This window comes from Anomaloglossus baeobatrachus, chromosome 7, assembly GCF_048569485.1.
Source record: "Anomaloglossus baeobatrachus isolate aAnoBae1 chromosome 7, aAnoBae1.hap1, whole genome shotgun sequence".
NCBI lineage: Eukaryota > Metazoa > Chordata > Amphibia > Anura > Aromobatidae > Anomaloglossus > Anomaloglossus baeobatrachus.
The window spans coordinates 128879898-128893957 of record NC_134359.1 but is presented as its reverse complement, the minus strand read 5'-3'; the positions used below and the strand labels follow the sequence as shown (position 1 = coordinate 128893957).

The window sequence follows — 14060 nt, the reverse complement described above, 5'->3', positions numbered from 1 at the left end:
GTGGACACTTTTTTAATCTAAAGCGGGCTTTACACGCTACGATATATCAAACGATATGTCGTCGGGGTCACGTTGTGACGCACATCTGATGCCGTTTGACATATCGTAGCGTGTGACAGCTACGAGCGTCTGTTAATGAGCAAAAATACTCACCTTATCGTTGCTTGTTGACACATCACTCATTTTCAAAAAATCGCACGTCCTTCTGTGCTCCGGTTGTTCATCGTTCCCGAGGCAGCACACATCGCTCCGTTTGACACCCCGGGAATGACGAACTGCAGCTTACCTGCATCCACCGGCAATGCGGAAGGAAGGAGGTGGGCTGGATGTTTACGTCCCGCTCATCTCCGTCCCTTCGCTTCTATTGGCCCCCGTCAGGAAGAGGATGTTCGCCGCCCACAGCGAGGTCATTCGGGAGGTAAGTGTGACGGGGCCGCACAAATGATGGGGGCGGGTGCGATCGCAAATACGATCGCACGATAAATTGAAGCATGTAAAGCAGCCTTTAGATTACTGCTTTGAGGAATAGTGACCAATATGCTATTTTAGTAATGACAATGAAGGAGTTCCACCATAAATACACAATCATTTTAGCCAATATTGTATTGGGTTCATTACTGCTTCACAGGTAAAGATTATAATGTTATGGAGTTTTTATTTTTTGGCTGTTTTAAGGCCATTTTAAATCTTCCATCCATTGTCATCCAAAATAGTGTTTTTTTTTTATTATCCCTAAACGTTATTCTTATTTTCATACATTGTAGATGGATATTGTAAGACAGTGATTGTAAAAGCAAACACTTTTTCAATTTACTGCTTAAAAACTGCAGCAGTTTTTGAAATATTATTTTTTTTTTGTTTCGGCTTGGCTAGGAGACCACCACTGCTGTTTAGCTTGTAAGCACTGCACTGATGGCCAGGATTAGATCACAGTGCAATTCAACCATCCTGGTGGCCAGCTTTATGACAGTGCTTAGGAGTGCAAAGGAAAAGAGCTTGTAAGCACTGTGCATGCCCTGCTACACAACAGTGGTGGCCGGTCTCCATGGTCACGAGCTGTAATTAAAAGAAAAGTATTAATATCTTAAGAACGGTTAAAACTTAGGACGCTATAAACTTCAAATTTGCTTGCATTCACAAGCATTAACCATTTCTGAAGATGGGAAAAACCCTTTAAAAACAAGTGTCGATGACAGTAAGAAAGTTAGCAAAAAAATATATATCAAAGAACAGTAAAGAGTCTGAAAAAACATATAATTTAGCCAGTTTATCTGTAATCGTTTCTCCACAACAAATTAGCACAGAAGACCATGTATATATATTTAGTAAACAGGTTCATCTCTGATATTTGGAGCGCCAAAAACTGCTTTTCTGGAGGTACACAAAAGGTTAACAAAATAACAGGCAATTATAAAATCCCAGGGGAGAGGAAATGAAAAGTGAAATCCAGCATAGGTTATAAAAATAGGTCCTTCCCTTCATGCAAAAGGCTCATTATATTAATTAAACATTATTAGGCTGATGGAGATGGGCAGGCGGTGATTTCTACCGAGACCTTTGGAACGTGTTCTTCCTGTTGCTGCAAGCACATATTTCCTGTCTAAGGGGTCTAAGGGGTCCGAATAGATTAGCAACCCCTGTAAGTTATAGTGTAATACTTCTAAGCCCCATGTACCTGAAAATGATCATGTATATTACTGACTATGAATTATCGAGTGTTGAGTTATAACAATGCTGTGGATTTTGGGAACTTTTTTGGGATACGTAGTTCTCTACAGACACAGCGCTGAAGGTTTCTGTTTCCCACTTGGACCATTAGCTTTTATAAATGGAAATTGTAATAAAGTATCTGTTTTTTATATGGGGAAGGGAAAATCTCAACAAAACATGAGAATGAGCTAAGTCATTAAAATAGGTCATGCTGAGGAGTGAGGTGTAACTATACCTTTTCTATAAACTGTGAGTAAAAGAAAACCTTGTAGGTGGATGAAAATAAGATTTTCAGCATCATTATACAATACATCAGGTTCCAGTAAAATAGACGGAGCTGTTGGAGTTTGGAGGCATATTGAAAACCTCTATATCATTATTCTCTAGAAGTATTTTACACAGTGGGCGCCAGGAAATAATGGACCGCTTTATCTTATATACACAGAATATTAGCACTATTGTTGACGTAGTGTTGTATACTCATCAGTAACATTAACGATAGTTTGGGATAGTCTGTAGATGAAGTTACCTATTTATGGAGCATATTTCTCACCACTGTATTGTGTGTACATTCATACAATACTCTATATTGAAGACTTTGGTGGGTCAGAAAAGAAGAAATCCAGCAGACTTACCCGGTATAGAGCCAAAATGTCCCATCCAGGTGCTATTAGGATGAAATGACCATGTGAAGTTAGCTTTGATATCGTGTGTCCAGCTGCAAACGTCTTCAGAATGATCAAAATTGCAATTGAATCCCATCGGAGCCGCACAATCTATAATGAAGGAGAAAAAATATATATATATTTTTGTGTCTCTCGTTTATTCTGCACTTAGCTAAGCTTCACTTTTCCATTGTTAAATTGCTAGAACATTGTATTCTATAACCCTCCATCTTCTGGGATCCTTTTAGCTCGCTCACATGTCTTAAACTTGACGTTAGTTTTGATAGACCGAAGCCCATCTAATCCCACCAACAAACCAAAGATAGAAAACAAGATAAAAAGCCTGGGGTGCGAAAGACCTGCCAGTGTTCGCCATACAAAGCAAAGCCTTGTAAAAGCTGCACTGGGAGCTGGTGAAGACGGAGTTACCTACAATACCTCTGTGCACTAACATAATAGCTGGATCCTTCTTAAATCTCTTATACATATAAGTTAAGAAATAACATATCGGGCAGTAACATTTGCTTTGTTGAATATCTATATCTCAACACACTGCTTTCATCAAGACTATATTTTATATATAATAGGGTTACACCTCAATAACATTCCTGGCATATTCACAAGATATGCCAATATATTTTTTTTTCCCTATCTTCATAGATGGGTATTGTAAGATATTGCATGTAAAAGAACATTTGCAATGTACCGCTTATGAAAATTTGTATTGGTTTTTGAGATAATAACTTTTCTTTTTTTACAACTAATTTCCTAAAAGACACACCCCTGATGTTGTCAAGCTTATAATACTTACAGCAGGATAAAGCAGTGGTGAACTGTTCAGGCCAAACAAAACTAATGCACTAACAGGGTGCAGCGAAACCCCAATAGATGGTAGTATCACAGGTGCAAGAGGAGCAAATCACTCACACAACTCCAGAGTATGAAGGGGGTGATCGCTGGATGGTAAAATTGCACACTAGTGACTTGCATAGAGCTCCGTTCACACTTACAGGCGCATAGTAACCCAGTCAGCAGCCTATTACATGCCCATACTATTCGATCAGGCGGGTTGCCAGGTACTAGTGTGCACCATATAGGGACAGGGTCTCCAGTATGCAAGTCCAAACATAAAGGGGCCTGGCTGCACCCTGTATAAAATGTCATGTGCTGAAAAATAAATAAATACTCAATATCTGAGGTATTAGTCGATATTATGGACAAAATAACGGTAGCCTACAAACGACGTCACGGGTCCTCATACTTGTAGGTCCTTACACTAATCTATATAAATAGCAAAATAGCAAAAAGAAGACTAAATATCCTCCACAATTTAGAATACTCACAGCAGCATAATGCAGTGGTAAACTGCCCAGGCCAAAAAAAACTAATGCACTAACAGGGTGCAGCGAAACCCCCAATAGATGGTAGTATCACAGGTGCAAGAGGAGCAAATCACTCACACAACTCCAGAGTATGGAGGGGGTGATCGCTGGATGGTAAAATTGCACACTAGTGACTTGCATAGAGCTCCGTTCACACTTACAGGCGCATAGTAACCCAGTCAGCAGCCTATTACATGCCCATACTATTCGATCAGGCGGGTTGCCAGGTACTTATGTGCACCATATAGGGACAGGGTCTCCAGTATGCAAGTCCAAACATAAAGGGGCCTGGCTGCACCCTGTATAAAATGTCATGTGCTGAAAAATAAATAAATACTCAATATCTGAGATATTAGTCAATATTATGGACAAAATAACGGTAGCCTACAAACGACGTCACGGGTCCTCATACTTGTAGGTCCTTACACTAATCTATATAAATAGCAAAATAGCAAAAAGAAGACTAAATATCCTCCACAATTTAGAATACTCACAGCAGGATAAAGCAGTGGTAAACTGCCCAGGCCAAGAAAAACTAATGCACTAACAGGGTGCAGTGAAACCCCCAATAGATGGAAGTATCACAGGTGCAAGAGGAGGAAATCACTCACACAAATCACTCCAGAATATAGGAGGGGTGATCGCTGGATCGTAAAATTGCACACTAGTGGCTTGCATAGGGCTCCGTTCACACTTACAGGCGCATAGTAACCCAGTCAGCAGCCTATTACATGTCCATACTAGTCGATCAGGCGGGCTGCCCAGTACTAGTGTGCACCATATAGGGATGGAGTCAAGCGCTGCCAAGCTTGTAAGCGTTGAGCTGAAGCAGGCTGGGATTTGGAGGTAACAGAACTCTCTAACGATACTGGCCAGCTTAAAAAAGTGCTTACAAGCTCAATAGAAAAGCTTGTAAGCACGAGGGATGGACAGATCATTGTTGCAACCTGTGCAGCTACACATGGGCCCAAGAGGTAAGGGAGAACCCATTTCTTCCTCTAGAGCAGGTGGAATTGTGCATGTTGATGAGTTATTGGACTGAAAAGGCCCCATATACTGTCCTTGCACAGAGGTCCTCTCCTGTCTGTGTCCACTAGTGGGAAGCACTGAGCATGCTCTGCTGTCCAGCAGTGGTTGCTGCTCACCAAGGAAATAGCAGTAAACATAAGAAAAGTAAAAATGGCTGAACATTTGAATAAGAGCTAAATTGCAATTTGCTAGTATTTATATTTAGAAAATACCCTTTAATGTTCCAACGAGTTTTTGCCAGGCTGACCAGAGTATCTGGGCTGGATCACTGGTAAGAAATGCATATCCAAGGTTCTGCCCATTAAAGTCAATGGCAGCTAAAGAAACAGATTCTTTGGAAACAGGCAAAGAATCTGGGAAACCTTAGTTTAAATCTGCCTAAAAAAACATACATATTGTATATGTCTATCTAGCAATCTATATATCTACTATCTATCTATATCTTTCTATCAATCTATCTGTCCATAAGTCTATTGATCTATCTAATCTAACTATGTTTATCTATCTATGTCTGTCTATCAACCTATCTATTTTTCTATCTATTTGTCTATCTATCTATCTATCTAAACTATGTTTAACTATCTGTTTATGTCTGTCTGTCTATCCATTTATCTATCTATTATCTATCTATCCATCCATCCATCTATCCATCCATTTATCTATCCATCTATCTGTCTATGTATATCTTTCTATTGATGTATCTAAGCTATCTATGTTTATCTATCTATCTGTCTATGTATCTATGTCTTTCTACCTATTTGTCTATCTATCTACCTATCTATCTATCTATCTATCTATCTATGATAACACATACACAATAATTTTTAAAGGGAACCTGTCAGGTGCAATATGCACCCAGGACCACAAGCAGTTTTGGGTGCGACTAGTCCCCTCGCTCATTAGCATATCATAAAAGATCTTTAGAAATACTTTTTCTAAAGAACCCTTTATCTATGCTAGTGTATACAGGGACGGTTAGGCAGGGATTAGTAATATACACCCAGAACGGCTCGTGGTTCTGGGAGCATATTGGACCTGACTGGTTCCCTTTAATACACATGAGTGTTATACCTTCAGTATCTAAGGAGTCACTGGTGTTCTCTTCAGCAGCTGCTTGTGTGGTCGTCTCGTCAATCTTTATCGTTGGTTTCATTGTCTCTGAGGTAGGTGCCATTTCTGCAAAAAAAAAGTATATGGGCTTTATCAAGCAAATATGTAAAACAATATAGATGATAGTATTTAAACTGAACAAATGAATAGTAAATACATGTAAAATTCTGGGTGTTGCATTTTGTCATGAGTAACCACTGCCTATGTGTCCACTTGTCTCTCTGAGGTAATAAACACTTTACATGTCGGCTGTTGCCAGGTCCCAGCCTATGTAAGATCTGATGTTAATCTTAGGATAAGTTCCCATTGAGCGTATTAAAAATCATCCTATTAACCCAGAAAAAAAAGAACAATTTTTCATCTGTTTCGTCATCTGTCTGCCACCCGTATACAATGCATATGGCATCCATTTTTATGTTTCAGTAGTTTCTAACATTTACAAATACAATAACAGTTTCCTATGTTTATAATGGCAATGTATCCTTAACCCTGCTGTTTTGTTCGGGTTTACTATAAACTTATAATGTTCCGGTTATTTTTTAAAAAAAAGTAAACAAAAATAAAATACCAACCCATAGGAAGAACCCCTCAAATGAGGAAAAGTCAATTAACCACAAGTTTCAGAACCGCATAATGGATATTTAAAAAAAAAATCAAATTTCAAATTCGGTCATTTTTGACCAAACAGATCTGCGGGCTTAAACAGAGAACACAGACATCGGATCCTCGGCTGATCTCAGCAATTATGATTGGCAGATAAATATCACATGTCTATGACTAGTTTGAAATTGTACAGGAATCTTAATGCCTATATAATGGGAAATCAATTTTGAAAGGTAAGAAAAAACATATTAGCTAGTATTTTGCAAAAAAATCCATAACATAGTGTTTGTAATCAACAGGAAGTGGCTCATGGAAATTTTGAGTTCGTGCTCCATAAAAGTCAAGACTGGACAGGGGTCGGTACTGAAAAAGTTAACAGCCGACTGCATTATTACGTCCATGTGTTGTACATTGAAAAAGCTGAATGTGAATGGAACAAAAAGCAGCCAAAATCTGTGATGTGAGGATAATTTCCCTCTTGAGTTTAAAAAAAAAAAAAAAGAAAGAAAACCACTTTGATCTTTGCTTTCTCTTTGGTCAGATTCTTCGTTTTCCACCAACGGTAGTTCTGACTCGTTGTTGTAGTGAGCAGGTCTAAAGTTTGCGCTGAATTTGAAGGACTGAAGTAATACTATAAAAGGTAATGTATTTATAGAGTGCTCGGGATTAGCAGATGGATCACGATTTAATGCCAGGTTGTTGATTTTGAAAGCAGCAATGTCTCTACCAGATGTCTATAGAAGTGTAACATGAACAATGTCTGTTCCGTGTGTTAAGCATTTACTAAAGCTATTAATATCAACAATCATCGGAGTTTCCAGTGATATAAAGAAGAGATCGTCGCAATTCCAAATTATACATATACATGTATATCCCCGATAAAGCACAGTATTATATAAAAAGGGACAAGGATTTACTTAAAAATGCACCATATTCTGCTGCCAGAGAACACAGCCCTAAGGAATTGTTGGACTATGCACTTATAAAAGGAATTTTTGTTCCGTTGGTGAGATGGATTTAAAGTGCTGCACAGTAGAATAATATATTAGATGCGTATACATCTCCAGACACTCAGAGATTACTCATATGGGAAAACTTGAGAAAGACTATCAGGCTGTGCAATCTGTTTCTTGTAAACTCCAGGACGGGGTCTTCCGTGCTACACACCCTTGCAACGGATCCTATATCTTCAACTAGGGAATTTAAAAAATGTTCAAAGAACTTTTATGCCTTCACGCCAATCATTGTGACTTGTTTTCCTTCCAAGTCAGTTCTTAGTGAATATTGAGCATGACGACTAATGGTACGAATAATACACGAACGATGCATACTCTTGTGGCAACTACATATTTAGATGTTATACAATATTGTGGTTAGGTGATCCCAATCTCCTTGAGGGACCTGTGTAGATGGTTGAGGTTCAAAGGGTATGTAAGCTTCAAGAATGGTAAAATGTTCTGTCACAAGAACCATCTGATTACTCATATATGGAGAGACCTTATCCTAGCTAAAAGTTGATAGTAAAATAATATTGATTAGCCAACAGTAATTCCATACTATACGTATAGGGATCAGCATTAAAAAATCCTTTATTAAAATATATCAATGTACACTTCACTTACATTTCTATCTTTTTGATCATTCTAAGGGTCATTGCTCCATAGCATTAGTTAGGTTTCTCTATATAATGTTTTACAGTGTTTGAAATTCAAAAATCAAACTTTTTTAGGTTAATATAGAAGAATATTATAGTCAATTTATTAATGACAAAGTCAAGGTCACCAATGTAGAGATGTGTCCTTCCATACCTTTGTCATTGGTTGAACATGTCTTAATAGACGCAGTACAAGATGACCAGCTTTGAAAAAAACAAACATGATTTCATGATACTCAATAGACATCTATGCTATATGTATCTATATGTGGCCATCCAGTGGTTGTGATGCGGATTGCAGGCTGTCAAGGGCTTTTCTAGCCAGTAGTGATGATGTAGTGAATTTGATTCATGCGAATGTGGAGTCTTTACCCAAATTTGTCCAATGATAATGGTGGACATATTCATATGCCAAAAAGAGTTTTAAGAAAACATGTCAAAATAAAAAACAACTAATAGAACAATGTACAACTGCTTTCCTCCATTTTCTTTGTAAAGTTATATGTGAAATATAGTACAAAAAATGTTCTAGAAATGTGTTGAAACTGCACCTCTTAGGCCCTCTGAGAAACCGGAGACTGTTATGCTTCAACTTAATCTCTGATGTCTAGGCAAGATGTAGTGACAAGGTAGTCAACAATCGGAATTCAATCTTGGCAAGTATTTCACTTCCTTACTTTGTATGGTTGTAGGGAATGGGTTATAACATTTCATAGATTACGTGTGACTGTGGTGAGTAATCAGAGTGTAGTTCAAAGTCGGAGGCGATTGGTGTAAATGGGAAGTGGACCAGAATAGTTGCTAATTAACAAGCGGAAGACGGAGGAGAGACATTTCCTTTCAAAGAAGTTCCATCTTACTTTATAAATAACTGGTGTGAAAGGAAACTTGCCAACCACATGCCTAGAGGCCTTATAGCTGCAATGTGGTAAAAAAAAAAAGTGGCGTACATGAGAAGGAGATATGATATATAATCTTGTGAAGATCTGCAATATAATTGACTTTAACATATTAAAAAAAAATATTAAGCTTAAAGGGAACCAACTAGCAGGTTTTTTCCCTATAAACTAGAGGGTGTGCCATATTGGGGCTGGGATACTGATTAAAATGACACCTGTAGATAAGCAATCTGAGGCTTGATTGCAGAATAATCCTTCTTCAAACTTTCAGAAATGGCAATCTCCGGTGCCATTTTATTGAAGACACTGTGGAGACGAATATGAGTGGTGCATGCTCAGATTGAATTTTGTTTTTCATCAACACATGCACCGCCGCCGCTCATAGCCATCTCCACAGTGTCCTCAGTAAAATAGCGCCGGAGATCACGATACGCGAATCCGCTGATTCTGGTAGCATTTTATTGAAGATAATTTCACAATAGGAATGTGCACAAGTCGCCAACAACAGTAATGGCAACAGCACAAAATGTAAATAAAATGAGGCAAGTCCGGAAGAGGAGCGATTACAGAGGACCCAACCAACAAAGTGCCGCCCCGTTGCTCAAGACACTGCACCAATGACAACATTTATGAAAGTTTGAAGAAGGATTATTCTGCAATCAAGCTTCAGATTTCTTATCTATAGGTATAATTTTAATCAGCACCTTAGAACCAATATGGCACCGCCTCTAGTTTATAGGGTGAAAACCTGCTGATTGGTTCCCTTTAATATAAAGTTATAAATAGCCTTTTCAGACAGGAAGATGACAGGAACTTTTAGTGCTCCATATTGGAGGGAGTAATCCTGGAAGTCAATATCAATCCTTGACTTAAGATAAGAAACAAAAGCAGAAAACTTTATTTGAAGATACATGTTTTAGCGTGTTTGAAACATTTCACATTACAGTAAAGTTCCTTGAATCATCAAAGGAGTTGTCCTGTAATATTACATTAATGGCCTATCCTTATGATCATCAACATCAGATCGGAAGGTAGGGGAGACACCCAACTTCCCCACCAATCAGATGTTTACAGTGTCGGCGGTGGCCAGATGTGATCAGTTGGGGAGCAAAACAGCATAGCTCCATCAACTGTATAGTGTCCGCAGCACGGTAGTGCAAATCAACCCCTATTCTTTTGAACGGAGGTGAATGTGCAGTATCCGGACGCAGGCACTATGCAGTATCAGAGCTGGGCTGAACAGCTCCGCAACTGATAAAATCCGGCCATGACGGCATCAGGAACACCTAATCAGTGGGGGAGGTGGAGGAAGTTAGACCCCCCTGATCTGATGACTTATCCTAAGGATAGGCTATCAATATGAAATGACTTGATGAAATATTCTAGAAAACTAAGTTATCAGAGAAAAAAGTATAAGCTGAGAACCTTCAGAAGTAAAGTGAAAAAACATAAAATTTGCTAATATTATATAGCATTCTAATCAAAAGGACTTCCTGATTGATAATCTCTGAGCCGCAATTATAGCACCCAGACTTAAAGTGTTTTCCTATATGAAGTTTACGCATTTAAATGTATTTCCTTTGTCTAGTCTGGATCCTATGTAATACCCATTTGGCATGGCTCTAATAACTTCCTCACATCATCCTAATACCCCTATTACAGATAATTATGCTTCTTTGCTTAAAAAACCTTCAGAAGCAGGAATCCATGCACTCAGCTAATTATTTCACCATTATATGGATATACAGTACGTATATTGCTAAAAGATTGATTAGACTGAATAGTCTACAGACGTAACTACATTTAATAATGACTTACAGTTGTGCTTACGTGGCCCCCTACATTGCTAACATGGCTTTTTAAAATCTAACAACCAACTTTCTGGTTTTTCTATTCCGATATGCCATAGATGATTAGAATTAGTTTAGTATACCTCCATATAAAAATGAATTAATTTTTTTAAGAAGACGCAAAACTAATTCCCATGATAATATTGTGCAGCTGTGTACCGGTAACGCTGGCACCCAATGGGAGACTACTGGAGAAACCTATTTAGTGACATGGCATTTTAATTCCCATGTGTATTTGTGGATGATTGTTGAGAGTAAGATCCGGAGGACGTGTTATTCAAGTATCTGTCATTTACAAATGATAGAATGATAGAAAAACAAATCTAGAAAAAAATAATAGACTAGCTCCAATTGTCAATACCGAAAGGTATTGTAAAGCTAAAAAAATGTATTTTCCTGGGGGTTAATTAATTTCCAATGTAATCAAATAAGTAAGAGTATACAATAAATTACATGACCACCAAAGTTGAATATATTTAAAGGGGTGGTTCACTACTCAGTCACACATCGATTTAAACCTCATAAAGAAGGGTTTTTTCAAATACGGTACCATGTTTGGTCAATTTTGCCTCTAAGTGGTGCTATTGTGGTCCATTCATCGCCATCAGTTGACCCCCGGGCTACTTGACCTCTGGGATCTGGTGATGTCATGTCAACTTCCAGTTAACCCGACATCATCGAGGCCGGCCCCAGTCTCCGTGACTGACTGGGCTGTGGGTGGTGTTTCACCGTGCATCACAGCCCAGCATTACAGCCCAGCATCTTGTCTGCTTGCGGCACTCTGCAGTAAAGGAGAACACACACGAGATGCTGCACTGTGACGCTGGACTGTGACGACTGTTGAAATGCCGCCCACAGGCAAGTTACTCACAGAGACTAGGGCCGGCCTCGGTGATGTCTGGTCAACTGGAGGTTGGCGTAACATCACCGGATATCAGAGGTCACGGAGCCCGGGGTCACCTGATGGGGCTGAGCGGTCCGCAATAGTGCCGCTCAGAGGCAGAGTTGATTAAACAAGGTATTTGAAAAAAGCCTTTTATATGAGGTTTAAATCGATGTGTGGCCACTATGCTGAGTAGTGAACCACCCCTTTAAGTCTGTAATCACACTTGGGTTGATGTTCTCCTGTGGGGATCCGACAGCCATTCTGATATTGCAGGCAGCAAAAATAGCACAGTCTGTCCTAATCTATGCTGCCCAAAATATCAGAACATCAACAGATCCCATTAAAGTTTATGGGCTTTGTCTACGTCTAATAGAATCCATCCGAAAACAGATCTGATACAATATGATAGCTTCCATTATTAATGAAAGGTATGTGTAAAAAATCTAACATATATTTACTGTTACATCCACTATTAAATCTCCCCAATATTCCTTATGGCTCAAATGAAAAATATTTTTTTTACCTCTTCAATACCCCCAACCAGTCTGAAAAATATCAAGTCGCGGAGATAGACGAATGTAATTGGCAGGTGACGTAAGAATTGTTTGTGTATCTCATTATTCTACAACAGAGGCGAGCATTTGTCTGAGATAATGGAAAATGAACTATCAGACACTGTGGTGTGCGAAATAGAAAGTGAATAGGAGAAAGCCCCCCCCTTCTGAGCACAGACCAGCAGCAGTAAGACATTCCAGATTGAGACGCCCAGCAGTGCAGTAATTGAAAGCAGACGCTCGGAACTTCAAAAAAAAAAGATCCATAGCAGATGCAGGGCATGGCTGAGAGCAGGGGAACACATCAGAGCGAAGCTGGACCTACACAATGAGTTGTCAGGTGCTCAGTGTTTGGGCTAGTGCCAGTTTACTCTCTTCCTTGAGCAGCTGCAGTGATCTTCCCGAAATCTATAAGTGGTTAAAGATATTTATAAAACAAAGTCTCAGCCCAAAGACTTAAGTCAAAAGGCTGTAATTACAATGGGAACAATATAAAGGGAATCTGTCAGCAGTTTTTTGCTATGTAAGCTGAAAACAGCATGCTGCAAGGGTTAACACAGCAAGTTCAGGAAGGCCTGTTTAGTCACAGTCCAATCTTGTGTTTATTTGCTATGTTTATTTAAGCAGCAGAATCTTTATCATTACAGGAGTAGAAACTCATGCGCAGAGAAGTTGGACAGGCCCCCTGCTTTTATTGACACCTCACTGTCAAAGTACAATCTCTTAAGAAAGCCTGATGTAGGCGAGAACAGCTCTCTGGGTTCTGCTACATGGCTAAAGCTAAAAATTCAGATTGTGTTAGCCAGTAATCTATATGATACACTATTGGATTCAGAATCTCCTTGCCTACATCATGCTGCTCTCAGATGAGGGAGCAAAAACCTGTTGACAGATTCCCCTTAAAGAATTTCTCAGTATAGCAATACATTCACTCTTAGAAGTTATCTCAAAATAAAATGTGCATTTTTAGCACAATTTATCATTGTTTTCTGTTGTGGAAATCAGCCACATTTTTTTAGTCAAAGATAAAGTAAATGTGTAAAAATGCACCGCTAATTACCGCATTGCAAAACGTCAGAAGGCCGTTTAAAAATAAATGCACTTTTTTCAGATGTGTTTCATCTAGTTTTTCAACCATTTTTCAAAAACGAAGTATGAATATATCCTAGAAGCATTTTCAGTGATAGCAATTTATCAATTATATATAAAATGATAACTACTAATAGAGTTATGATAGGTAGTTGTGACCTGCTCCTGATGTATTATGCGCTTTACATGCTTTTTGAGGAATTCATATAAAAATCTGATGCTAAAATAGTTATAATTAAAGGGGCTGGACAAGATTAGAAAAACATGGCCACCTTGTACCGCACCTTGTGGATTATCTCTGGCATTGCAGTTCAGCCCTCACGAAGTGAAAGAGGTTAAGCTGCAAAACTACAATTGACATACAGTAAATATGCAGTATATATATCTGTGTAAAAAGGAAAATTAGATGCAGAATTGAATAAAGTTGGAGAGCCTTTATTTACCCCTTCATGACCAAGGACATATATACATCCATGGCCATGTCTATCTCATTAATACTGGCTCACCACCCTGTATAAGTCAGTTGATCTGATCAGCTGACATGTGCAGCTAACAGGCATGTGTGGATCTCCAATCCACCTACATCTGGTAGCTCCTTAGATTGCACTGTCAAAATCTGACAGTGTGAT

The 14060-nt window shown here is 38.8% G+C and overlaps 1 protein-coding gene across 2 annotated transcripts in view; it reads right to left on the bottom strand.

The window, feature by feature from the left end:
* The window catches only part of NRP2 (neuropilin 2), a 185771-nt gene that overhangs the window by 46327 nt on the left and 125384 nt on the right, over nt 1-14060 (bottom strand). For both annotated transcript variants that reach the window (XM_075317693.1, XM_075317694.1), the window contains exons 11-12: nt 5858-5962; nt 2346-2486 (exon numbers count right to left, since the gene is read on the bottom strand). In XM_075317693.1, coding sequence (XP_075173808.1) covers nt 2346-2486; nt 5858-5962 — 246 coding nt within the window. The remainder of the gene's footprint in view (nt 1-2345; nt 2487-5857; nt 5963-14060) is intronic.